The 25,031-nt window shown below is 46.1% G+C and overlaps 1 protein-coding gene across 1 annotated transcript in view; it reads right to left on the bottom strand.

Annotated features, from left to right (window-relative positions):
* Nucleotides 1-25,031, bottom strand: part of RASSF6 (Ras association domain family member 6) — a 114,370-nt gene that overhangs the window by 37,607 nt on the left and 51,732 nt on the right. The window contains exons 3-8 of the mRNA XM_068233439.1: nucleotides 23,330-23,408; nucleotides 18,248-18,396; nucleotides 17,673-17,770; nucleotides 16,086-16,270; nucleotides 10,022-10,123; nucleotides 7,082-7,133 (exon numbers count right to left, since the gene is read on the bottom strand). Of these exons, the coding sequence (XP_068089540.1) occupies nucleotides 7,082-7,133; nucleotides 10,022-10,123; nucleotides 16,086-16,270; nucleotides 17,673-17,770; nucleotides 18,248-18,396; nucleotides 23,330-23,408 (665 nt within the window). The remainder of the gene's footprint in view (nucleotides 1-7,081; nucleotides 7,134-10,021; nucleotides 10,124-16,085; nucleotides 16,271-17,672; nucleotides 17,771-18,247; nucleotides 18,397-23,329; nucleotides 23,409-25,031) is intronic.

Raw genomic sequence — 25,031 nt, forward strand, 5'->3', positions numbered from 1 at the left:
GGGTGGCGCAGGAGGAGAAGAAGGCCACGCTTTGTGAGACACAACAACCCCGGCCTTGCATGAGGGCAAGAAGCGTGCGGATAGCAGGCTTTGTACCGCCATGCAGTCATAAATGTAATAAAGATAAGTGGTTCAATAAACAGGGACCACGCGGCAACGCTAACCCAGCAGCAGCAGACGTGATGGAACAGGAGCAGGCGCAGGAGGAGAAGGCCACGCTTTGTGAGACACAACAACCCAGGCCTTGCATGAGGGCAAGAAGCGTGCGGATAGCAGGCTTTGTACGGCCATGCAGTCATAAATGTAATAAAGATAAGTGGTTCAATAAACAGGGACCACGCGGCAACGCTAACCCAGCAGCAGCAGACGTGATGGAACAGGAGGAGGCGCAGGAGGAGAAGGCCACGCTTTGTGAGACACAACAACCCAGGCCTTGCATGAGGGCAAGAAGCGTGCGGATAGCATGCTTTGTACCGCCATGCAGTCATAAATGTAATAAAGATAAGTGGTTCAATAAACAGGGACCACGCGGCAACGCTAACCCAGCAGCAGCAGACGTGATGGAACAGGAGCAGGCGCAGGAGGAGAAGGCCACGCTTTGTGAGACACAACAACCCAGGCCTTGCATGTGGACAAAAAGCGTGCGGATATAGCAGCAATGCTTTTTGCCGCCATGCAGTCATAAATGTAATACAGATGAGAGGTTCAATAAACAGGGCCCGGAAACGCAACACCATCCCAGATGTTCATTGGTCATGTTACTTGGTTGGGGTCCTGGAGTGTTGCGTAGTCATTTCCAATCCAGGATTGATTCATTTTAATTTGAGTCAGACGGTCTGCATTGTCTGTAGAGAGGCGGATACGCCGATCTGTGACGATGCCTCCGGCAGCACTGAAACAGCGTTCCGACATAACGCTGGCTGCCGGGCAAGCCAGCACCTCTATTGCGTACATTGCCAGTTCGTGCCAGGTGTCTAGCTTCGATACCCAATAGTTGAAGGGTGCAGATGGATGGTTCGACACAGCTACGCCATCTGACATGTAGTCCTTGACCATCTTCTCCAGGCGATCGGTGTTGGAGGTGGATCTGCACGCTTGCTGTTCAGTGGGCTGCGGCTGCATGGGTGTCAGAAAATTTTCCCACTCCAAGGACACTGCCGATACCATTCCCTTTTGGGTACTAGCTGCGGCTTGCGTTGTTTGCTGCCCTCCTGGTCGTCCTGGGTTTGCGGAAGTCAGTCTGTCTGCGTACAACTGGCTAGAGGAGGGGGAGGATGTCAATCTCCTCTCTAAAGTCTCCACAAGGGCCTGCTGGTATTCTTCCATTTTGACCTGTCTGACTCTTTCTTCAAGCAGTTTTGGAACATTGTGTTTGTACCGTGGATCCAGAAGGGTATAAACCCAGTAATTGGTGTTGTCCAGAATGCGCACAATGCGTGGGTCACGTTCAATGCAGTCTAGCATGAATTGAGCCATGTGTGCCAGAGTCCTACCAGAATCCTCATCATCCTCTTGTGAGCGTTGTGATAGTTGTTGTGATGCATCATAGTCGTCACCTTCCTCCTGGTCTGCTTCTGCTGACCATTCGCGTTGAATTGTGGAAGTCCAACGTGCACCGCTCTGGCCCTCGTCAGTGGTGGCATGAAATTCCTGCTCCAACTCCAGCTGTTCCTCCTCCTCTTCTTCGTCATAGCTGCTGGGGCCAGCGTTCCCTGAGGCGGATGGCCTGATGTTGGTACCATCACGCTGATCGTTTTCTCCTTCAGATTCCCCCAGTTGCATCATGACAGCTGTTTCCTTGATTTTTAACATCGACCTCTTCAGTAAACACAGCAGTGGTATGGTAATGCTGACTGAAGAGTTGTCACTGCTCACAAGCAACGTGGATTGCTCAAAATTTTGGAGGACTTGGCAGAGGTCCAACATGTTGGCCCAATCGGATCCACAGAAGCTTGGCAGCTGGCCGGATGCGCCTCGGTACTGCGCCGTCATGTACTGGACCACTGCACTCTTCTGCTCGCAAAAGCGGGCTAGCATGTGCAGCGTAGAATTCCAGCGCGTAGGGACATCACACAGCAAGCGATGGTGGGGGAGATTGAAGCGCTCCTGCATCTTGGCGAGTGCCCCCGAAGCAGTACTGGAATTTCTACAATGTTTGGACACTCGACGCACCTTCAACAGCAGATCGGGCACGCCTGGGTATGTCCTCAGGAACCGCTGAACTACTAGGTTCATCACGTGCGCCAGGCAAGGGATGTGTGTCAGCTTAGCCAACCTTAAAGCGCGAATGAGATTACTCCCATTATCACACACAACCATGCCCGGTTTCAGGTCCAGCGGTGCCAGCCACAAATCCGTCTGTTCCTTTATTCCCCTCCAAATTTCCTCCCCTGTGTGCTGCTTATCCCCAAGGCAGATTAGCTTCAGCAACGCTTGCTGACGCATGCCAACAGCTGTGCTGCACTGCTTCCACGATCCTACTGCTGCTGGGTTAGCGTTTCCGGATGAGGTACAGCTTTGAGATGCGTTGGAGGAGAAGGAGTCAGAGAGGTAGGTGCTGCTGTTATCCAGTGGGAGGGACGGCGGTGCAGCTGTTTGTGGCGTGGGCAACACCCGTGCCGTAGCAGGTGAGGAATCGCTGCCAGGCTCCACAAGGTTCACCCAGTGCGCGGTAAGGGAGATGTATCTACCCTGGCCGAACGCACTCGTCCAGGTGTCAGTGGTGAGGTGAACCTTGCAGGCAACGGCATTCTTCAAGCTTCGGGTTATTTTGCTGACCACGTGCTCATGCAACTCAGGCACTGCAGAGCGTGCAAAGTGGTAGCGGCTGGGAACCACGTAACGTGGGATGGCCACTGACATCATGCCCTTGAAGCTGTTTGTCTCCACCAATCGATATGGCAGCATTTCGCAGGCCAGAAGCTTGGCTATGCTGGCTGTTACTGCCACGGCCCGGGGGTCATTTGCTGGCAATTTCCTCTTGCGCTCAAACATCTCCGACACAGACAACTGAACCGTAGCGCTGCACACGGAAGGGCTGTTGGTTGTTGTGTTTGATGAACACTGGGAGACCTCAAGAGCACTACTCCGGAAAGTGACAGTGTCAGCGTCGTCTGATGTTTGTGAATGTTGTGAACCACGCAATGGCTGGGCTACTGCTGCTGCTGAGGCGGGTCTGGTGAACCCAAGGGAGGCAGTGTTGTTTCTGGTACCCTGTCCTGACGCGTTTGCCCAAAGAGTGGGATGTTTGGATAGCATGTGACGGCTCATGCTGGTGGTGGAGAGGTTGTTAATATTTTTCCCCCTGCTCAGGCGGGTCTTGCACACCTTGCAAATCGCCATGGTAACATCCTCAGTGCAGTCTTCAAAGAAAGCCCAGACTTTGGAGCACCTGCCTCCTTGCTGGCGATTTCTGTTTGCTCCTCTTTTGCCTCTCACTTGAACTTCCACGCTTGTGGTGCCTGAAATTGCGCGCCGCCTACCTTGTGGCACAAGGCGAACTCGTGCAGCAGTGTGTTCTTCAACAGACTCATCTGTGCTGCTGCTACGACGGCGATGTTCTCGTTCACAAACAAAATCTGGGTCTCTGTCCACATTGTCCATACCCTCCTCTTCCATCTCCTCAAACTCGTCATATGTCATTGTGGGCCACCGCCGTGGAGTAGAGCTCCCCACAACAACCTCTGCGCAGCACACTCCAACGTCGTCTTCCAGATCTTGTCGGCCGACCTCCTGCAATTGCAACCCCTCCTGCCCAAATTGCTCTGGGATTTGGGTTTCCGAGTCCTCTTCGGACTCGCCTCGTATTTCAGTGCGCGGTACATTTCCCACAGTTAACGGTTGTGAATCCAGGCACAACATTTCTGGCTGTTCCTCCATTGACCTTTGAAAGGTGGAAGTTTGTTGGGCTGGGAATAGCTCCTGCGAATACCCCATTGTGTCCTGAGGTAATTCATCGGACTGGTTATCTGGCAGTTGTGTGCGTGGTGTCGCTGCCGGTTGTGTCAGCTTTGTGCCCACTGGCTCCTTGTAACTGGCTGAGGACTCGGACCTCGTGCGTGATGTGCTGGTGCTGCTTAACCCACTGCTGGACGCTTGAGAGGTCATCCAAGTAATTATCTGGTCCTGTTCTTTTGGATTTGTGAGGGTTGTTGTCCTGGACAACATGGGTGGTATTGAGTGGGTTTTCTTGGGTGCTCCCCTGTGGCCTGTACGTGAACCGTCAGGGGAAACACCTCTTCCCTTGCCCCTCCCTCTTTCACCGGATTTCTTCCTCATTTCACTTATCCTTACAGTACACGCTGACTGGCAGCAGTACAGTGGCAGTACAGAAATGCTATACAGTACCACTATTCCCAGCAGCGACACAGAGCACAATGCTATACAGTGACGGGTGAGCGGTGTACCACTATTCCCAGCAGACACAGAACAGTGAACAGAATGCTATATAGTGTGGCTGAGCGAGCGGTGTACCACTATTCCCAGCAGACACAGAACAGTGAACAGAATGCTATATAGTGTGGCTGAACGAGCGGTGTACTACTGTTCCCAGCAGACACAGAACAGTACACAGAATGCTATATAGTGTGGCTGAGCGAGCGGTGTACCACTATTCCCAGCAGACACAGAACAGTGAACAGAATGCTATATAGTGTGGCTGAACGAGCGGTGTACTACTGTTCCCAGCAGACACAGAACAGTACACAGAATGCTATATAGTGTGGCTGAACGAGCGGTGTACTACTGTTCCCAGCAGACACAGAACAGTGAACAGAATGCTATATAGTGTGGCTGAGCGAGCGGTGTACCACTATTCCCAGCAGACACAGAACAGTGAACAGAATGCTATATAGTGTGGCTGAACGAGCGGTGTACTACTGTTCCCAGCAGACACAGAACAGTACACAGAATGCTATATAGTGTGGCTGAACGAGCGGTGTACTACTGTTCCCAGCAGACACAGAACAGTACACAGAATGCTATATAGTGTGGCTGAACGAGCGGTGTACCACTGTTCCCAGCAGACACAGAACAGTGAACAGAATGCTATATAGTGTGGCTGAGCGAGCGGTGTACCACTATTCCCAGCAGACACAGAACAGTGAACAGAATGCTATATAGTGTGGCTGAGCGAGCGGTGTACCACTATTCCCAGCAGACACAGAACAGTGAACAGAATGCTATATAGTGTGGATGAGCGAGCGGTGTACCACTATTCCCAGCAGACACAGAACAGTAAACAGAATGCTATATAGTGTGGCTGAGCGAGCGGTGTACCACTATTCCCAGCAGACACAGAACAGTGAACAGAATGCTATATAGTGTGGCTGAGCGAGCGGTGTACCACTATTCCCAGCAGACACAGAACAGTGAACAGAATGCTATATAGTGTGGCTGAGCGAGCGGTGTACCACTATTCCCAGCAGACACAGAACAGTGAACAGAATGCTATATAGTGTGGCTGAGCGAGCGGTGTACCACTATTCCCAGCAGACACAGAACAGTGAACAGAATGCTATATAGTGTGGCTGAGCGAGCGGTGTACCACTATTCCCAGCAGACACAGAACAGTGAACAGAATGCTATATAGTGTGGATGAGCGAGCGGTGTACCACTATTCCCAGCAGACACAGAACAGTAAACAGAATGCTATATAGTGTGGCTGAGCGAGCGGTGTACCACTATTCCCAGCAGACACAGAACAGTGAACAGAATGCTATATAGTGTGGCTGAGCGAGCGGTGTACCACTATTCCCAGCAGACACAGAACAGTGAACAGAATGCTATATAGTGTGGCTGAGCGAGCGGTGTACTACTGTTCCCAGCAGACACAGAACAGTACACAGAATGCTATATAGTGTGGCTGAACGAGCGGTGTACTACTGTTCCCAGCAGACACAGAACAGTACACAGAATGCTATATAGTGTGGCTGAACGAGCGGTGTACCACTATTCCAAGCAGACACAGAACAGTGAACAGAATGCTATATAGTGTGGCTGAGCGAGCGGTGTACCACTATTCCCAGCAGACACAGAGTGGCAGTAAACAGAATGCTATATAGTGTGGCTGAGCGAGGTACACAGAGTGGCAGTAAACAGAATGCTATATAGTGTGGCTGTGCAAGCGGTGTACTACTATTCCCAGCAGACACAGAGTGGCAGTAAACAGAATGCTATATAGTGTGGCTGAGCGAGGTACACAGAGTGGCAGTAAACAGAATGCTGAGCGAGCGGTGTACTACTATTCCCAGCAGCGACACACAATGACTGGGGGGGACCCTGGCTAGCGTGGCTGGAGCGCGAACTACCCTGCCTGCCTACCCAAAGCTAAACCCACAGACAAATGGCGGAGATATGACGTGGTTCGGGTATTTATTTACCCGAACCACGTGACAGTTCGGCCAATCAGAGCGCGTTCGGGTCCGAACCACGTGACCCGTTCGGCCAATCACAGCGCTAGCCGAACGTTCGGGGAACGTTCGGCCATGCGCTCTTAGTTCGGCCATATGGCCGAACGGTTTGGCCGAGCACCGTCAGGTGTTCGGCCGAACTCGAACATCACCCGAACAGGGTGATGTTCTGCAGAACCCGAACAGTGGCGAACACTGTTCGCCCAACACTAGCTGGAAACACCCCTGGAGCATAAAGGTCAACTTTAGTATATTTGCACAGGGCTCCGCACCATCTTCATAAAACATAAGCTTTATTAAATCTTCATTAAATGCAGGATAAAAACATAAAGGAGTAAAGTGCCTCTATGGGTTGCAACGCATGGCATTTCGGACTGACTGTCCTTTCTCAAGCTGTTAGACTAATGCACCTGTGCACTGGTCTGACAGATATGTTTTTAACCTGCTTTTAATGAAGATTTAATAAAGCTTACGTTTTATGAAGATGGTGCGGAACCCTGTGCGAATTTCTCTTTGATACATATACACATGCATTATACATTTTTTTAATTTTTTCACGTTATTGATCCTTTAAGTGTGATTCTTTGTCGTGAGTGAAAGAGTTTATTTTTAAAAGCCTGACTTAAATTAGTTTGAGCAGCATTTCTTGCATGCTACTTGTGCACTCTCACCTCCTGAGGCATGGATAATGTAGAGAGCAAATTCTTTGGGGCTATTTTCAATCTGTAGGAGAAAAAAAGAAGAAGCAAAAGCAGCCAATTGAATATCGTTTACGTTTGCAAGGATACATGATTGTCCATACTATTGAATCAGGGCTGGTTCACACGGACACTTGGCGGTGTTTACCGGCAAGCATTTGGGACTCGTCAGCTAAACACACGCGTTCAAATAAATGGGAGCGTTTAGCATCGCACGATTATCGCCGATTGCACAAACGCAGAGTTCCCGATTTAATGCATCGTTTCACCCGGCCCTAGAAGCCGCATGCGGCATCTGGGGTTACTTAGCCGCAGCGTCTCCATGTCTCCTAGCGGGGATGAGAGACGCCGATTGCTACGGGAAGCCCACGATCGTCATACCGCCACCCCTGAATGAAACGTTGCAGGATGACGCGGCTTCCGGCCCCCCCCCACCACCGTAAAGCGTCCGTGTGAACCAGCCCTTAGACTGTTTAGTACTCCATACCAAACATTACACCAAACAGCAACAAGACAAGAGTAGAATGGGTGGGCGGTTGTAGAGATCCGCATGATGTCATATTAATTGCAGACTGTGGTAGAGTAATAGTTAAGGCTCAGACACACTATAAGCACTTTTCTGAGAGGTTTTTTGCCTCCAGAGCTTTCTGAGAGCTTTTTAAAAAACGTTCCCATTGACTTCCATTAAAATTGCGGTAAAATCGCAATCACGATAAAATCGCGCTATACAGGGATGCAAGACGTTTAAACCGTAACTACAGGAGCAGGGAGGCAGATTTGGGTATCATCCAATAGTTTGCTATTTATTTTATGACTGCCTTTTCCCGTCTGTTTAGGCGGTCACAGCAGCACTAAACTAGGGATCACAATGTGCAATCCATCAGCTTGGTAAATCATGATCTAAAAGTCCTTTTTATTATTTTTGCTAATCATCTACAGCTGGGGTCTCAAACTCAATTTACCTGGGGGCCGCAGGAGGCAAAGTCAGGATGAGGCTGGGCCGCATAAGGAATTTCACAATCGCAGCGCATCGCCGCCTCTGCCCGCCCCTCTCACTATTCCTTCACAGAGAGGGGCAGGGAGAGCCGGCAATCCGTGTGGCGATTGACGTCAGAAGGGGCAGAGCTGAAGCTGAAAGCTCTGCCCCTTCCAGGAAATGCCGCGGATTGCCCCCCGGGTGATTTGGGGGCTCTGCAGCCCTCGTTTAGCGGCGGATTACTTGGGAGCACTGAAGCGAACTATAAGGAAGCTTTTGCCTGTGAGGGCCACAAAATATTGTATCGAGGGCCGCAAATGGCCCGCAGGCCGCGAGTTTGAGACCCCTGATCTACAGCATCATTTATTTAAACGTAAAGCTTTTTTTTGTAAAACATTGATTGAAACGAGCACAGGTATCTTCTAAGGCCATCGTCTGTGTTCTAATGTAGAGAAACATCCTCTGCTGGTCGAAAAAGTGTGAAAGACACAGCATTGTGAAATATGGCATTTTACAATATAATTTGTATTCATAATAATGTGCTCTTTTTAAAGAGACACTGAGGGCCCTTTTCCACTAGCAATCGCTAGCGTTCACGCTGAACGCTAGCGATTGCTGAATCGCAATTACCGGCGATTCCCCGACGTTCGCGGCCGCGATTTTGCTATGCTATGCACTGCATAGCAAAATCGCGGCAATAATCGCTCCGCCGCGCGATCGCGATCCGGTCAAAAACGAATCGCGGTAGTGGAAATGACCTACCGCGATTCCTATGCTAAAAGCAAACTGTAGCGATTTGACAAATCACTAGCGGTTTGCGGTTTTGCGATTAAGCAATCGCAAACGCTGTAGTGGAAAAGGGCCCTAAAGCATAAAAAAATTATGAATTGGTTGTGTAGTACAGATAATTACTAGAACATTAGTAGCAAAGAAAATATTCTCATATTTTTATTTTCAGTTATATAGGTTTTTTTTTAAAAAATTGCATCATTCTCTAATATTTGCAGTTCACACACTACTCAGCATTCTAAATGATTTACAGAGCAGGCAAGTGAACTATTGAACTGTCCTCTGTCATTGTATTTTCTTTTTCTCTGCAAACACTTGAGATAACAAGCTTCAGAATACAGAGCTCTCTGCGACTTTGAAACTCGTGGAGCTCAATGGCTCTTTTGCATAGATAACTAGAGTTTCTTAACTCTTCCTGTACTGGAAACAATATTAGACTTATGTCTCTGCTGCTAATGTTTTATTTCTTAGCTGTACTACACATTCAAATCATTATATCATATTTTTTTCCACTTCAGTGTCACTTTTACAAAGGTTTTAGTTGCAGGTAGTCCCCGGCTACGAACGCCCGACTTACAAACGACCCGTCAATACAAATGCCTGCCGACCTGCCACGATGACGTCACGCAGCCCAGGGACTACCTCTTGTGCCCACTTTACTAATGCAGAGTATGCGCAGCGGAAGGCGCAACAAGTCTTACCTCTTCCATGGCAGCTCCGGGCCAATCAGCGGCGTCCTCTCTTCCCTCAATGCTCCTCCTGGCGGCTTCCCTAGCGTCGCGTAATGACGCAATCAGAAGGAGCTGCCATGGCAGAGGTAAGACTTGTTGCGCCTTCCGCTGCGCATACTCTGCATTAGGGGCCACGAGAGACACAGGGGGCATGAGAGACACAGGGGGGCACGAGAGACACAGGGGGGCCACTAGAGACACATGGGGGGCCACAAGAGACACAGGGGGGCCACGAGAGACACAGAGGGGGGCAGAGATGATACAGAGGGGGGACACTGGAAGCACAGGGGACAGAGAAGGCACAGCGTCCCGACTTAAGGACGGATTCAGGTTAAGAACGAGCCTACAGTCCCTATCTCGTACGTTAACCGGGGACTACCTGTATTAAAATAAAATTACAGAAAAACACATACTTACCATAAACTTATGTAATAGCTGCTCAATTACTTCTTTTGTTTTCATAGTACTGTTGATCATAACTTTTGTCTCCGAGCCAAAAGCAGGGGTGAAAATTGATGTCTGTGGAAAAAGAAGGACTTTTATCATTCTGAATAAAATGTTAAATGGTGAAATAGACTCTTGGAACAAAAAGTGAAAACTATTCATAACACACACTTGATTTAACCTTTTGCCGACCGCGTCACGCCGATGGGCGTGGCCATGGCGGCAGCCCCAGGACCGCCTAACGCTGATTGGCGTAAAGTCCTGGGGCAGCAGTTTGCAGGAGATCGCGTGCAGGGTGCGCGCGCATCTCCTGCTTGGTGGGCGGAGCTGAGCTCCGCCTTCAGTCTCCGAGCGGCCATCGCCGCTCGGGAAGACTGTTACACGGCGATACCGCTGTGTGTTTACTTGTACAGCGCTGCGATCAGCAGCAGCGCTGTACTGGGGACAGCCGTGTGACACGGCTGTCCCCCTGGGGGACAAGAGAGCGATCGGCTCTCATAGGCAGAAGCCTATGACAGCCGATCGCCGTGATTGGCCGGCTGGGGGGGAGGGAGGGGATTTGGTTAAAAAAAAAAATAGTAATAAATATTTAAAAAAAACACAAATAAATATTTATTTTAAAAAAATAAACACAGGGGGGAAGATCAGACCCCACCAACAGAGAGCTCTGTTGGTGGGGAGAAAAGGGGGGGGGGATCACTTGTGTGCAGAGTTGTACGGCCCTGCAGCTTGGCCTTAAAGCTGCAGTGGCCAATTAAACAGAAAATAGCCTGGTCACTTGGGGGGTTTAACACCATGGTCCTCAAGAGGTTAAAGGGAACCTAAACCGAGAGGGATATGGATTTTTCCTTTTAAACAATACCAGTTGCCTGGCATCCCTGCTGATCTCTTTGGGTGCAGTAGTGGCTGAATCACAGACCTGAAACAAGCATGCAGCTAATCCAGTCTGACTTCAGTCAGAGCACCTGATCTGCATGCTTGTTGAGGGGCTATGGCTAAAAGTATTAGAGACACAGGATCAGCAGGAGAGTCAGGCAACTGGTATTATTTTAAAAGGAAAAATCAATATCCTTCTCAGTTTAGGTTCCCTTTAATGAGGTTTAATTTGATAGGGTATCTTTGGTAAGCTATTTAACTGTATGAGTATGTAATTTAATGAAATTTACTATATCCCTTGCTACAAAAACCAATGTCACTGGGCTGTCAAACTTCGGATCAGTGAATAATGGCGTACAGCGCCTATGCATAAAATGGCGCCGCATTAAAAAGATACGTTTATCGCTATTTATCACTAGTACTGCATAATAATGCCGCACAGGGAAAAAAGAAGAAAAACGGCACACAGTAATGTTATTTAGCAATAGCACCGTTCATATGCCAAACAGCAGACGTTATTGCGCACCCTAACGTTATTTATCAATAGCGCCCTACATAGGCCAAATTGCAGACGTTATTTAACTGCAAAACGGTGAATAGATTTAATGTAACACTGTCAAGGTTAGGGTTAGGCACCACCAGGGGAGATTTAGGGTTAGGCACCACCAGGGAGGTCTTAGGGTTAGGCACCACCAGGGGGGTGCTTGGGGTTAGGCACCTCCAGGGGAGTGGTTAGGGTTAGGCACCACCAGGGGGGTGGTTAGGGTTAGGTACCACCAGGGGGGTCTTAGAGTTAGGCACCACCAGGTGGGTGGTTAGGGTTAGGCACCATAAGGGGGGTGTTTAGGGTTAGGCACTACTAGGGGGTGGTTAGGGTCAGGCACCACCAGGGGGGTCTTAAAGTTAGGCACCACCAGGGCAGGGAAGTGGTTAGGGTTAGGCACCACCAGGAGGGGGGTCTACGGGTTAGGGATAGGTACAGAGAGGGTTCTGTGTGTTAACGCTAATTTTCAATAAAATAAACAGAGCTAAATAACGATAAGGCTTTAAAGGGACACTTAAGTCAAACAAAAAAAATGAGTTTTACTCACCTGGGGCTTCCAATAGCCCCCTGCAGCTGTGCGGTGCCCTCGCCATCTCCCTCCGATCCTCCTGGCCCTGCCGGCAGCCACTTCCTGTTTCGGTGACAGGAGCTGACAGGCTGGGGACGCGAGTGATTCTTCGCGTTCCTGGCCACAATAGCGCCATCTATGCTGCTATAGCATATATCATATACCGTATAGCAGCATAGAGGGTGCTAATGTGTCTGGGAACGCGAAGAATCACTCACGTCCCCAGCCTGTCAGCTCCTGTCACCGAAACAGGAAGTGGCTGCCGACGGGGCCAGGAGGATCGGAGGGAGACAGCGAGGGCACCGGAAAGCTGCAGGGGGCTATTGGAAGCCATAGGTGAGTAAAACTCATTTTTTTTGTTTGACTTAAGTGTCCCTTTAAGGTTAAATAGCGATAAGCGACAAACGGATTAGTGGCAACACCGTGCGCTATTATTCGCAGACGCCATTTTCAGATGGATCCGTCAAACTTTGTAGTGAATTAAGCAAATTTTTAAAGCGGATCCGAGATGAAAAACTATCTATAACAAGTAACTTGTCTATATATCTTATCTAAAGTGTAGATAGTTCCCACAGCAGCAAATCTAGCTGCAAACAGACTTTAATAGAATATGATTGATTATTCCTGTGATACAATGATAGCAGCCATGTTGTTTGTAAATATTACACAGAAGCATTACACAGAATCTGCATATTGAGCAAAAAAAAAACGAATCCCCCTCCTCCTCCCTCCTCCCCTCTGCCTCTGAAATCTCTGGCTAGTAATACCTCCCCCTCCTCCTGCCCAGACTGAGATCCCATGAGCCCTTGCTACTGTCTGAAAGTGCCTTGGCTCTCTGAAAACCTGTGGGTGTGGCTTCTTTAGTTGATAGGGAATTAGAGTATTAAAACAAAAACAAAAAAGTATTTGGCTTGAGGAATGCCCTATAAACAATAGGAAAGGAACACAATTATGCAATGAGTAAAAGTTCATCTCGGATCCACTTTAACATTAAGAGTACTTGAATTGACATGTGACATGATGAGATAAACATGTGTATGTATTGTTCCATTCCTGGACATATCTAGTTCTTTTTTTTCCCTTTTGCTTACCAATTCATTTTATTTACTTGTCTGGTATTTACACATTACTGACACCTTTTGTGGAGCCTTTACAGAACATAACAAGTGGACACACTTTTTCCCAGGTGCAGAGGTGGCCTCAGATAGAGTGACCAGATTTTTGTGGGTCCAACCTGGGACAGGGAGGGTGGGCGCGGGGGGGGGGGGGGGGGGGGGGGGGGGGTTAGCGCCGCGCGCAGCGGTGAAAAGTGGGGAGGACTGAGGAGCGCACAGCGATGAAGACCGGGGGGGGGCTGCGGCAAAAAATGGGTGTGGCCATGACATTGTATGGGGGGAGCTAACGTAATGATGTAACAGCGAGGCATAAGAAAGCAGAGTTTATGCCATGATGTGGACAAACGAAACTTTGCATCATGGGTGTGCAGAAACTGTGTAATGCTTATAGTATACTGTAACCACAAAGCAGCAAACATAGCCATCTATGACCATTAAATAATAAATGCAGTAACAGTTACCCCGGACACCAGAAACTAAATGCAATGGGCAACATGTCAGCACAAAATAAACGCAATGCGGGCAACATGTCAGTATAAAATAAATGCAATGCGGGCAACATGTCAGTGCAAAATAAATGCAATGCGGGCAAACATGTCAGTGCAAAATAAACGCAATGCGGGCAACATGTCAGTACAAAATAAACGCAATGCGGGCAACATGTCAGTACAAAATAAACGCAATGCGGGAAGACATGTCAGTACAAAATAAACGCAATGCGGGCAGATATGTCAGTACAAAATAAACGCAATGCGGGCAACATGTCAGTACAAAATAAAAACGCAATGCGGGCAAACATGTCAGTACAAAATAAACGCAATGCGGGCAACATGTCAGTACAAAATAAACGCAATGCGGGCAAACATTTCACCAGAAAATTACTGCAATGCGGGCAAACATTTCACCAGAAAATTACTGCAATGCGGGCAAACATTTCACCAGAAAATTAACGCAATGCGGGCAAACATTTCACCAGAAAATGAACGCAATGCGGGCAAATATTTCCCCAGAAAAGAAACGCAATGCGGGCAAACATTTCCCCAGAAAAGAAACGCAATGTGGGCAAACATTTCACTAGAAAGTAAACACAATGCGGGCAAACATTTCACCAGAAAAGAAATGCAATGCGGGCAAACATTTCACCAGAAAAGAAACGCAATGTGGGCAAACATTTCACCGGAAAAGAAACGCAATGCGGGCAAACATTTCACCAGAAAAGAAACCCAATGCAGGCAAAAATTTCACCAGAAAAGAAACGCAATGCGGGCAAACATTTCACCAGAAAAGAAACGCAATGCGGGCAAACATTTCCCCAGAAAAGAAACGCAATGCGGGCAAACATTTCACTAGAAAGTAAACACAATGCGGGCAAACATTTCACCAGAAAAGAAACGCAATGCGGGCAAACATTTCACTAGAAAGTAAACGCAATGCGGGCAAACATTTCACCAGAAAAGAAACGCAATGTGGGCAAACATTTCACCTGAAAAAGAAACGCAATGCAGGCAAACATTTCACCTGGAAAAGAAACGCAATGCGGGCAAACATTTCACCAGAAAAGAAACGCAATGCGGGCAAACATTTCACTAGAAAGTAAACGCAATGCGGGCAAACATTTCACCAGAAAAGAAACGCAATGTGGGCAAACATTTCACCTGGAAAAGAAACGCACTGCGGGCAAACATTTCACCTGGAAAAGAAACGCAATGCGGGCAAACATTTCACCTGGAAAAGAAAGCATTTATTCACCTGGCAGAATACTCCGGCCTCTGGCGCGCTGCTCCCGGGACCATCTTGCTGCTGATCTTCTCTCCCGCGCTGACAGGGCTACGGCAAGATGGCGCCCGAAGCCCTGTACTGGAGACACAAATACACTGGACACCAATAGTCTCCAGTACAGGGCTTCGGCAGCCATCTTGCCGTAGCCCTGCTCGCCTGCTGGTGTCGGAACAGACACCGGAAAACGAGGCTGGAGCGGGGCTGCGTGCAATGAACTGGCACGGCGTCTATAGACGCCGCTGCCAGTTCATAAGGATAGAGTGGCCAGAGTCCCGAGGCCGGGACGTCCCGATGCGGGACCTCATGCAGCCTGGGACAGCGGACCCCGAATCCGGGACGTGTCCCGGGCAATCCGGGACGTCTGTTCACTCTACCTCAGAGTGCCTGAGGCCTGGGGCGAGTGACAGTTGCGGGGCCTAGAGCCATCAGTGTAGGCCATCTACCATACCCCCATGCTCACGGGCTTGTCCACTTCAAATGTAGTACGCCTTATTATTGTTTAAAAATCATTAAGTTTGCTAAAGGCCACTAAGCCAACGAATAAACTGGAGATGGCTGGGAGCTAGGGATGGGTAGTGGGTACTAGGCTAGCTGGAGCTAAGCATGTGTACCAGACTGGCTGGATATGGGTGCTAGGCTGAATGGGGAGCTGGGGATCTCACCCATGCTTTTTCTGCACCAATGCCATGGCTCAGGGTGATATGTGTTGTGTCTGTTGGCCTGCTTTTGCTTGCTGACTCTGATTCTGTTGGTGGTATTGTAGAGTTTTTACCTGTTTAGCAAATTACAAAGTATAATGCTACTAAGTGCTGTGAGAGGTTGATTGTTGCAGACTCGCAGTGGTCGGCGCTGAGTCAGTGGTATTTTGCACGCCCATGGCTGGGAGTGCTACGTGCATGTCGTAAGTCATGATGTCAATGCACAGGGCGCTTTCGTCCACGGGCACATAATCAAGGACGCGTCCGCCGCTGGGTAAGCACCTGAGCATGAGCCGACCAGGAAGAACGGGGCTCTCAGTGCAAGCGCAGTGGGCATGACTGCAGGGCCCCCTTCAGGTGCGGCACCTGGGGCGATCGCCCCACTTGTCTCCCCACCCCCCCAGGCCACCTCTGCCAGGTGATTGTGTAATGTAATGCAAAGTATAGCTTCACATACTTTATAGTTATAGACATGTCCATTGATAGAAAACCGATGGTTCTGCAGATGACTTCTGTCTGGAGTGTTTGGTCGGATCCTTTTCTTTACTAAAGCTGCGTCACTCATTGTCCGATATAAAGATGGCGAATCAGGATCATGATCATTAAGGTTAGGCCTGAGAGTGCTCATATTATAGTCATAATCTGAAAGAGATCACAGCAGATTTAATTTATGTTGAAAAAATGTAGTGAGCTATATCACATAAAGAAAAATCTGATCTGGACGCTGCTATGTTCGATTATCTTTATGCATAATTTATTTATCTCTCATGCATAAATAAATACATTCAGGTCTGGTTTGCTGCAAAAAAAAAGCTGCTCAAAAGGGATTTTCACAAGTCGGAAAACCTATAATGATGTACAAGTCAGAGAGAGGAATAGGGATTTTTTAAGAGATCATTTCCATATGGAAAATATTATTAATAGCTGCCATGTTACTTACTAATCCCTATCCTATACTACTATAAAATCTCTGTGTCGCTGCGTCCCTTGTCCCTGTGTCCATGCATTCCGCGCACTGCACATGCGCGGCACGCGGGTGGACTTGGGTGAGCAGGAGGATGGAGCCAGGGGAGTGGGTGGACGTGGCGTGGGTGTGCGTTGGTACGCATTGCGGCCGTGCGCGTGCATGTGCACTGCCTAGCGGTGGCAACAGGGGCAAGAGGGGAGAGGTCTAGCACCCATTTTTAAATGGGCCTTAGGTCTATCCTATACTATAAAATCCCTGTGTTGCTGCATCCCCTGTCCCTGTGTCCATGCGTTCTGCGTACTGTGCATGCATGGCACGTGGGCGGACTTGGGAGAGCAGGAAGACGGGCCAAGGGGCGGGGCGTGTGCAGCATGGGTGAGCATGCGGGTATGCATGGTGGCCATGAGCGTGCATGCGCATTGACCGGCGGCGGCAACAGAGTCAAAAGGGGAGAGGAGTTGGAAGGGGAGAGGCCTAGCACCCGTCTTTAAATGGCACTTAGGTCTAGTATGGTTTATCAAATCTATAAACCCAATAACGATGACCTCCTATGGCCATATGCCTAATCCTAAGCTCATATCCCATCCTGGGCCTAACTGTTATTTTTGGTACATATAGAGTTCATTCTTACCACTATACAACCAATGTAGAGTTGATGTAGCAGCAAATGGTCAAATCTACCTAGTCTCAAGTGCAATCCCATTCTGTACCACTATGCCATTGTCAGCACCACTGTTACCCTCCCTCCACTATAGCAGCGCCTGGGTACTGGTGCACAAAGAAACTCCCCAGCACAAAATGAAATCTACAGAGATTTTTCATAAATCCTGCTCTAGGAACTTCCAGTGCTTGTTCATGTCACACTGTTGTGGAAGCAGGAAAGCATTAGAAGTATATTTATAACTATTGTTCTTGCATCAAAAATAGGACATTCATAACCCATTTGATTTGTGAAGCTGAAGGACAGCTGGTTTCACCCTAGTTTATCAACAATAAACAACTTCCCTCTGGATTTCAGGCATACTTAATAATGTTTATCTGATTTTTACATTTTTAAAAATGTAAAATTACTATTACCATTCTTTGCGTCTGATTCCTCATCTGAGGCCCTTATAGGTTCCTCTATTTCTGCAATATGGTGAAGGTCATCAAATTCTCCCCAGCGCATCATTCCACTGGAAAAAATAACATTGTAATCAAACATATATTTCACAAAAAGAAGATTTGTACACTTCAACAACATATGGTGCAAAGAGAAAAAAAACACAATATACTAGAATTCCAAAATTAAGATTTGTGTGGCTTCAGCAACATTCAGGTGCAAACGGAATTACACTCAAAATTATCCAAAAATGTGGCAATTAAAATAATTGGTAAAAGTGACGAAGCATTCATTTTCCAGATCCAATTCTGTGCAATAATATTTTCAAGTGCTAGCAGTTTCAGAATTAGCATGGTTCTGCATTAAACAGGGCTACCAGCTTGAGGAAGAAACTATTCCTGTGCATTAAAGATTTTGTTACAACTGACCGGTATGTCTAGGGGCAAGTCAGTACAGTGTACAGTGTATAAGCATTAGTAATTTAGCTTGTTGGTAATCTGTTAAGTATAGACATTATTTTATGTAATTATTTTTCATTTATGTGTTTTACCTTTTTGCAATACTTGATCCAATGACCTCTGGAAGCTGGATTGAGTCTGTAGAAATACTTTTTTCATCTTGCATTTTGAATCTTATGGGTCGCTGGACTCCCCAGTATATCTCAATAAGTCCAGATAAAACAATCTGTCTTTTTTCATCCTGCAGGTAAATATAATAGCCATGTTACCAGAGATATGAGCATAACAAAGATTATATACGATTTGCAATGTGTGCAACATTTTTACACCTGGGGTCGCTGAAAGAGTATGCAATTGGGGGAGATGAGTGAAGTTGGTTAATACAGCAGCAGATGAACTGAGCACCGCTTCATCGGAGCACTCAATACCTATAACGTCAGTTGTCCTGATCCTGATAGGTAAGGAATGAAGAAACAGTAAATGAATGTTAGGAAACTGGTGATATGCTCTCAGAGTCATTGGGTAAATTAGGATTAGGCTAGGATTATTGATTAAGGTTCAAACAAAATATTGGATCATTTAGGGATTTGATTAAATGGTGTAGGCTAAGGTATGGTAAGTGATCAGGTTATGGTTACAATTAGGCATTGGATAGGAAAGGGGATGGGGATATATATTAAGTTGAGATTAGGGCTAAGGGTGGTGGCAAGAAATTAGTTTTGGCTAGAGGTATGTAGTGCTGAAGGAGACGTTATGAGTCAGGCACAGGACAGGGGATGAGATTAGGATAAGGCTAGGTAGGGGGTCTTGGAAAACCTGTAGAAAAAGACATTATGAAAATATAAGATCCCAATAAGCAGCACCCAAATGACATAGCACCCAGCTTATTGGCACTTACTGCAAGTCATGCATACTCATTGATGTGGTCTGTTTGTGTGTGGACTGGCAACTAAAGTACATACCCACTACATCCCATCTTTAATTAAACAGACATCCCCAGCTTTACCCAAATCTTGTTTTAATGTGGCCATGTGACAAGTGATTGAGGAATCACTATGATATTGCTAGTGGTTTACAGTAACTGTGCAGAAAGGTTTGAATAAGGACAACAACTTTCTATATTGGTATGAGATTGATGATATTTGAACTTTCTAAGCCATTATAGCTGAACTTGTAAACTAAGAATTTACGATACCTCTGGGTCAGTCCAACTCCCAGGTCTGTGAGCAGGTGTTAAACAAGGATCCTTATCTTCGCTTACAACCTCTAACCCCAGGTCGATGGTCTGTGTGAATTAAGGCATCTTAATGACATGTATTTATGCTTGAAAAAATATCTGTTTTCCCTTTTGATGTTGCGTGTATATAAGCTGTCTGTACCACCAGCCTGCAAACTAACAGGATATAAGCCCGACGAAGGCTGCAAGGCCGAAAGCTTGCTTATTTTTATTCATTTTTAGTTAGCCAATAAATGGTATCATCCTGGTTTAAGACTTCTTGCTTTTACTGATGGCTAACACGGTACAATTCCCTACTGCTACTAGTAAGTGGCTTGAGCTTTGGAAAATGAAGGATGCATGCCAGATTAGCATGACAGGAAAAGTCATCAGAGTCATTTTCATCTCTAAATTATCATTTTCATTTGACTATATTTTCGTGAAAATTTAAATTATCGCAAAGTTGAGAACTCCTGAAATTGTGTTTTTCATGCCCAGTAACTTCACTGCACTTCAATTTTTGCACATATTTTGATCTATTCAAAAATGTTTTGTGGTGAAAATGTGTTTTCTCATTCCCTTAAATTTATCGCAAGTATTGTCATGGCCATATATTCTCACAAATATTCTCATCTGTTAGGACAATATGACAAATATGACATTTTCACAATAAGTAGGGTGAAACAAAAATGGCAAATTAGCTCATGGCTAGTAGTTGCCAGGGGCCGTATGCAATTAATGTTTTCTCCTGAGTTTTCTCCTAGGTGACGCTTTTACATTTTGCCAATGAAATGCCTTTTAAGCCACCAGCAACTAAGAAAACACTCAAAATAATTTTGGTAGTAGTTTTTCACTTACTTTTTGGTAGTTTTTAAATTGCAAAATGCAAACATTTATTTTAAAGAGAAAATGAAAAATGGTCTAGTAGAAAACGCAGGAGAAAATATTAATTGTATATGGGCCCGGTGTACTGCATTGAAAACTGCATGTAAATTGATCAGCAGTTCCAGAAATATTGGTTGATTAGGTAATATCCAAATCATGTTTTTTTATGTAAGTTTTGATTAGCATCTTCACTTCTTCCTCCTAAGCTTCTACTAGCCCTACCTGCGATTGGGAGCTTTAGGCAGGGAACACACTTGACTTTCAGTTTTCCGCGCGCGTTTTTCTGCATACTTTTTCTGCACACCAAGTGTGTCTCTATGCAGGAAAAAGCGTGCGTTTTTTTCATAGCAGCTGATGTAATTGGTACAAAAAACTGACGAAATGTGCAGAGTCATGATGCAGAATGTCAGTTTTTTTTCTGCGTGCGAACAAAATAATAAGTGTGTACTAGCCCATTGATTAACATGAGTTCTCAGTTTTTCTGTGCAGAAAACGCGTACGAAAACAGTCAAGTGTGTTCCCTGCCTTAGTGACAAAGAAAACACTATGACTGTCATACAAAGCTCCTTCTTGTGCACTGCCCACTTATACGCAAGTATTGGGATGATGTTTTGAATTATCTGAAAGTAATCTGTAAAAAGGAGACACCAAAAGACCCAGGTCTGTAACTATTTAGCTTTAACACAAAATACAGACGACTTCTGGGACACCAAAACCAGGACTTTCTGATACAGTAGGCCAAATTATTCTAGCAACAGCAAAAAAAGTTACATACAACCAATGGCCATATCCCACACCGCCATCTGTGTCAGACATGAAGGATAAACTGACTTATCTCATGCAACTGGACAGACTAGATGCCACTTTAATTGTGGAAAAAGGGACTACATTTTTTTTCCGGAAACGGAAAACATACATTACCAATACATTATCACAGGCAGAACTGAAGGAATTCTTGGTCCCATTCAAGTACTCATCATGGTATGCTTATGAACAGCCCAAAGGCACTTGCAATTTTAAACCAAAAGAGAGAGAGCGAGAGAGCAAATGGGGGGGGGGGGGAAGAATAAAGGAGGGATAGGGAGGGGGTAGAGACTGTTGGTAAACATTTTATGGTAATGTCCCAGTTGTATTATGAGATAATGGCATATGTCAACTTATGGTGATCTAGCTGGATGTAACGTTTGCGGGTTTCTATCTCCGTGGCCAGCGCACAAGATGGCAATTCCCACCAGAAGATGAAGCTGTGGAGTGCAGACGAGCACAGCCTCTGCACGGCCACAGATGCCAGATGGGAATTGTACAGATAAGGCAAAGTAGGGCACGATAGCCCTCTAAGAGAGAGAGCACAGAGACAGACTAAATGTGTGTTCCCCAATCTAGCCGCCACCCAGCCACGGTGAACACACATCTGCAGAAACAAAAGCGGGAATGCAATCGCAGGAGAGAGGCGATTGCCAACAGACACCAGACTGAGAAGGACAGAGCATGAGAGTAGCAAAGGCACAGCAAACAACAATCAGAAGATAAGGAAAATAACAAACGCTAACTAAACGCGAACACCGCACTCATTCGCAACAGCGAATGCGTTTCTGCACGATCAACGCGCGTTAGGCGCCCAGTGATAAGCGTGCTACCCTAACTAACCAATGACAGACAAACACGAAATAGAGAACGCGAACGTTTGCTAAACAGTTACCTCACCGAGCCTACAGCAAGCGTTCGTATCAGACAAGACAGACAGACAGGTGGGGCTGCCAGTAGCAACCGCTGCTCTGGCCAGCACCCCTAAGGCAGAGATACAGAAGGAGGCACTGCCACTACCACTAGGGCAAGTGCGATCCAGACAGATAAACAGAAGGGCTACCAGTAGCAACCACTGCCCTGGTTAACACCCCAAAGGCTGAGATACAGAAGGAGGCACTGCCACTACCACTAGAGCAAATGCGATCCAGACAGATGGAGCAGCCAGCAGCAACTGCAGCTCTGGCCTACACTCCCAGACAGACAGAACGATTCCCTGTTGACCGCCGCTGGCGACAAGGCAATCGAGGCACAGAAGGAAGCACTGCCACTACCGTTAGGGCTAATGCAATCCAGACCGATGAACAGAAGGGGCTACCAGTAGCAACTGCTGCTCTGGTTAGCACCCTCAGACAGACAGAACGATTTCCTGTCGACCGCCGCTGGCGACAGGACAATCGCAACATAAAGACTGTACAGGCAAAACAGATAATACAATCTCACTGCACTAGAGGGAATGCCTAGTACAGTCCCAAGAATTACTCTAAGATAATCTTTGACAAACAGGCAAGGCTGACACTCTAGGAGTGTATCAGTAACAAACCATGAAGATGACCAGCCAAGGATTCTGGGAGAACATGGTATTTATACTGCCAGCCTTCAAAGGAGGCAAGTAGGCAATTTGCATAACGAATGTATGCAAATTCCTCAGCAGCAGAGCAGGTCAGAAACTTGCAAAGCAAAGACAGGTCTCTTTTCCAGAGACCTGCAGCCCTCAGAGTTAAGGAATGGTCAAACAGCTGTCTGCCTGTGCAGACAGCTGAGCGGATCATTACACTGGATCATTCACCAGTCCTGTATCACTGTGATATACACATTGCTGTTATGGCTATGGTTTTAAATGGGAAAAAAAGAAAAGAAACATTTATTTAAAAAAAGAAAAAAAAAATCTCCTTCTTTTACTTTAACACAACAAACCATGAAGCAAAGCAAATGACTTTGTTGAGTGTTTATACAACTCTGCTTGAGGCAGATCCTAAACATAAGAGACCCATGAACTATTGTATAAAAATCATGCATATGTTTTTTGTGTACAGAATATGGAACATGATTAGGGTGACTCTAACGACTAACATTCACCAATCTGAGTGCAGATTATTGCCACACAAAAACTATGTCAAAAGAACTACCTCTCTTTTATTAATGGTGTCAATAGTGAAGCAATCTTAAACACACAGATCACGGAAAACCTAAACAACTACAGTATATAAATATAAACAGATATTAATACTGTACTTTTAAAACTTACTAAGGCTGCATCATGACTTACATGGTGATAATTTATTTGAAGGTTCTGCTGGTCCTTGAAATAACAGTTATATGATTTCAGTAATGAATCAAGTTGACCCCTGGAACACACAAAAAAAACCTGTTGTTTACGACAAACATATCACCAAAATCATACTTCAGTAGCAAGTAGTCCATACGATAGCATTACCTAGCATATAACATTTTTGTGAGCTTAGCTACAGTGTCTGTGCAGTGCAGAACTCACATAACTAAGGATCCTTTAACACCGTGATACCATCACAATGCGACGGTGGTGGAAAGTCATACCGTAAATACGCACATTACCGAGAAAACGCACAGCATACTGTGTGTTACTCCATCAGAACCTGCCACACTGCACTCCTATTTCATAGGAATATCATTGTATTGCTTTGCCATGGTATTGTATGTTGTAACAGAATGCAATGGACACAGTGTGAAAGGACGCAAAGACCTATGGATCAGGAAACAGATACAGGGGTGACCATAGTTTAGCAGCACTCAGGGCAAGCTACCAGATATTCTTGTAACCCTGTAATGCAGCAAAAGCCCTCATACAGGGAATTCACTGGTCCCTGCATAATTAATACATAATTAATACGCTAGCCCCCTGCGAGAGGAACTGCACAGGTTTATTATGTTCCACATATCACCCCAGGCTTTACAAGTGAATTGCAGGTCAAGTTCAAAAGCTGGAGGAGGCCATCTGCTGGTGGGCAGTGGAAGTCCAATTTAAAGGATACCCAAACTGACATGTGACATGATGAGATAGACAGAGAAAGAAAAAAGGAACACAGCATAGTTATTAGTGTGCTTTGCACTGTACATACCTATGTATGTACAGTGCAAAGCACACTAATAACTATGCTGTGTTCCTTTTTTCTTTCTCTGCCTGAAAGAGTTAAATATCAGGTATGTAAGTGGCTGACTCAATCCTGAATCAGACAGGAAGTGACTACAATGTGACCCTCACTGATAAGAAATTCCAACCATAAAACACTTTCCTAGCAAAAATGGCTTCTGAGAGCAGGAAAGAGATAAAAAGGGTCAACAGTTCATAGATTTTAGCTCTGGCATACTTCAATGAATGTGTCATTGAGCAAAAACAATAAAACAGTTAAAACTTAAAAAGTAGATTTAAACATAAAATACAACTGTGGAATATCTTAAAAAGTCATTTCTAGGAGAAGGAAGCTAGATACAACTATTTATTCCATTAGTTTATGTTTGCTTTGGGTGTCCTTTAATACATAAGTATACTAACACCAGCAGAGGAATGTGGTAATTTTCCTTAAATTAGAGAAATTAATCATCATGCAATTGTGTGTGCCCTTTTTAAATCGTAATGATAAGTGTAATCCGCATCCGTGTATAAATAGTCAATTTAAGAGTCATGTGAGCTGTCAGAAAAGGTTGTATAAATCAGCAAAAGGTAAAAAGATATATTAATTTGAAAATGCCTCCTCAGTAACGTTCAAACTCTGTTCAAGTCATGGTCACAAATACCACCCAAAACTTCAGCCACAAGTGTCAGGATCATTTGTTGACATGCCAAGAAAACCGACAGCTAAAATACTGGCACAGTATAAACAAGTGGTGCATTAACCTTCTGTCACTTGCTACCATGCGCTGGCGAGGCACACTTACATGTGTTTTTTTGCTGCCAGGTAACCGTACCACATGTCAAATTGTCAATTACTGAC

This window comes from Hyperolius riggenbachi, chromosome 1, assembly GCF_040937935.1.
Source record: "Hyperolius riggenbachi isolate aHypRig1 chromosome 1, aHypRig1.pri, whole genome shotgun sequence".
Taxonomy (NCBI): Eukaryota; Metazoa; Chordata; class Amphibia; order Anura; family Hyperoliidae; genus Hyperolius; species Hyperolius riggenbachi.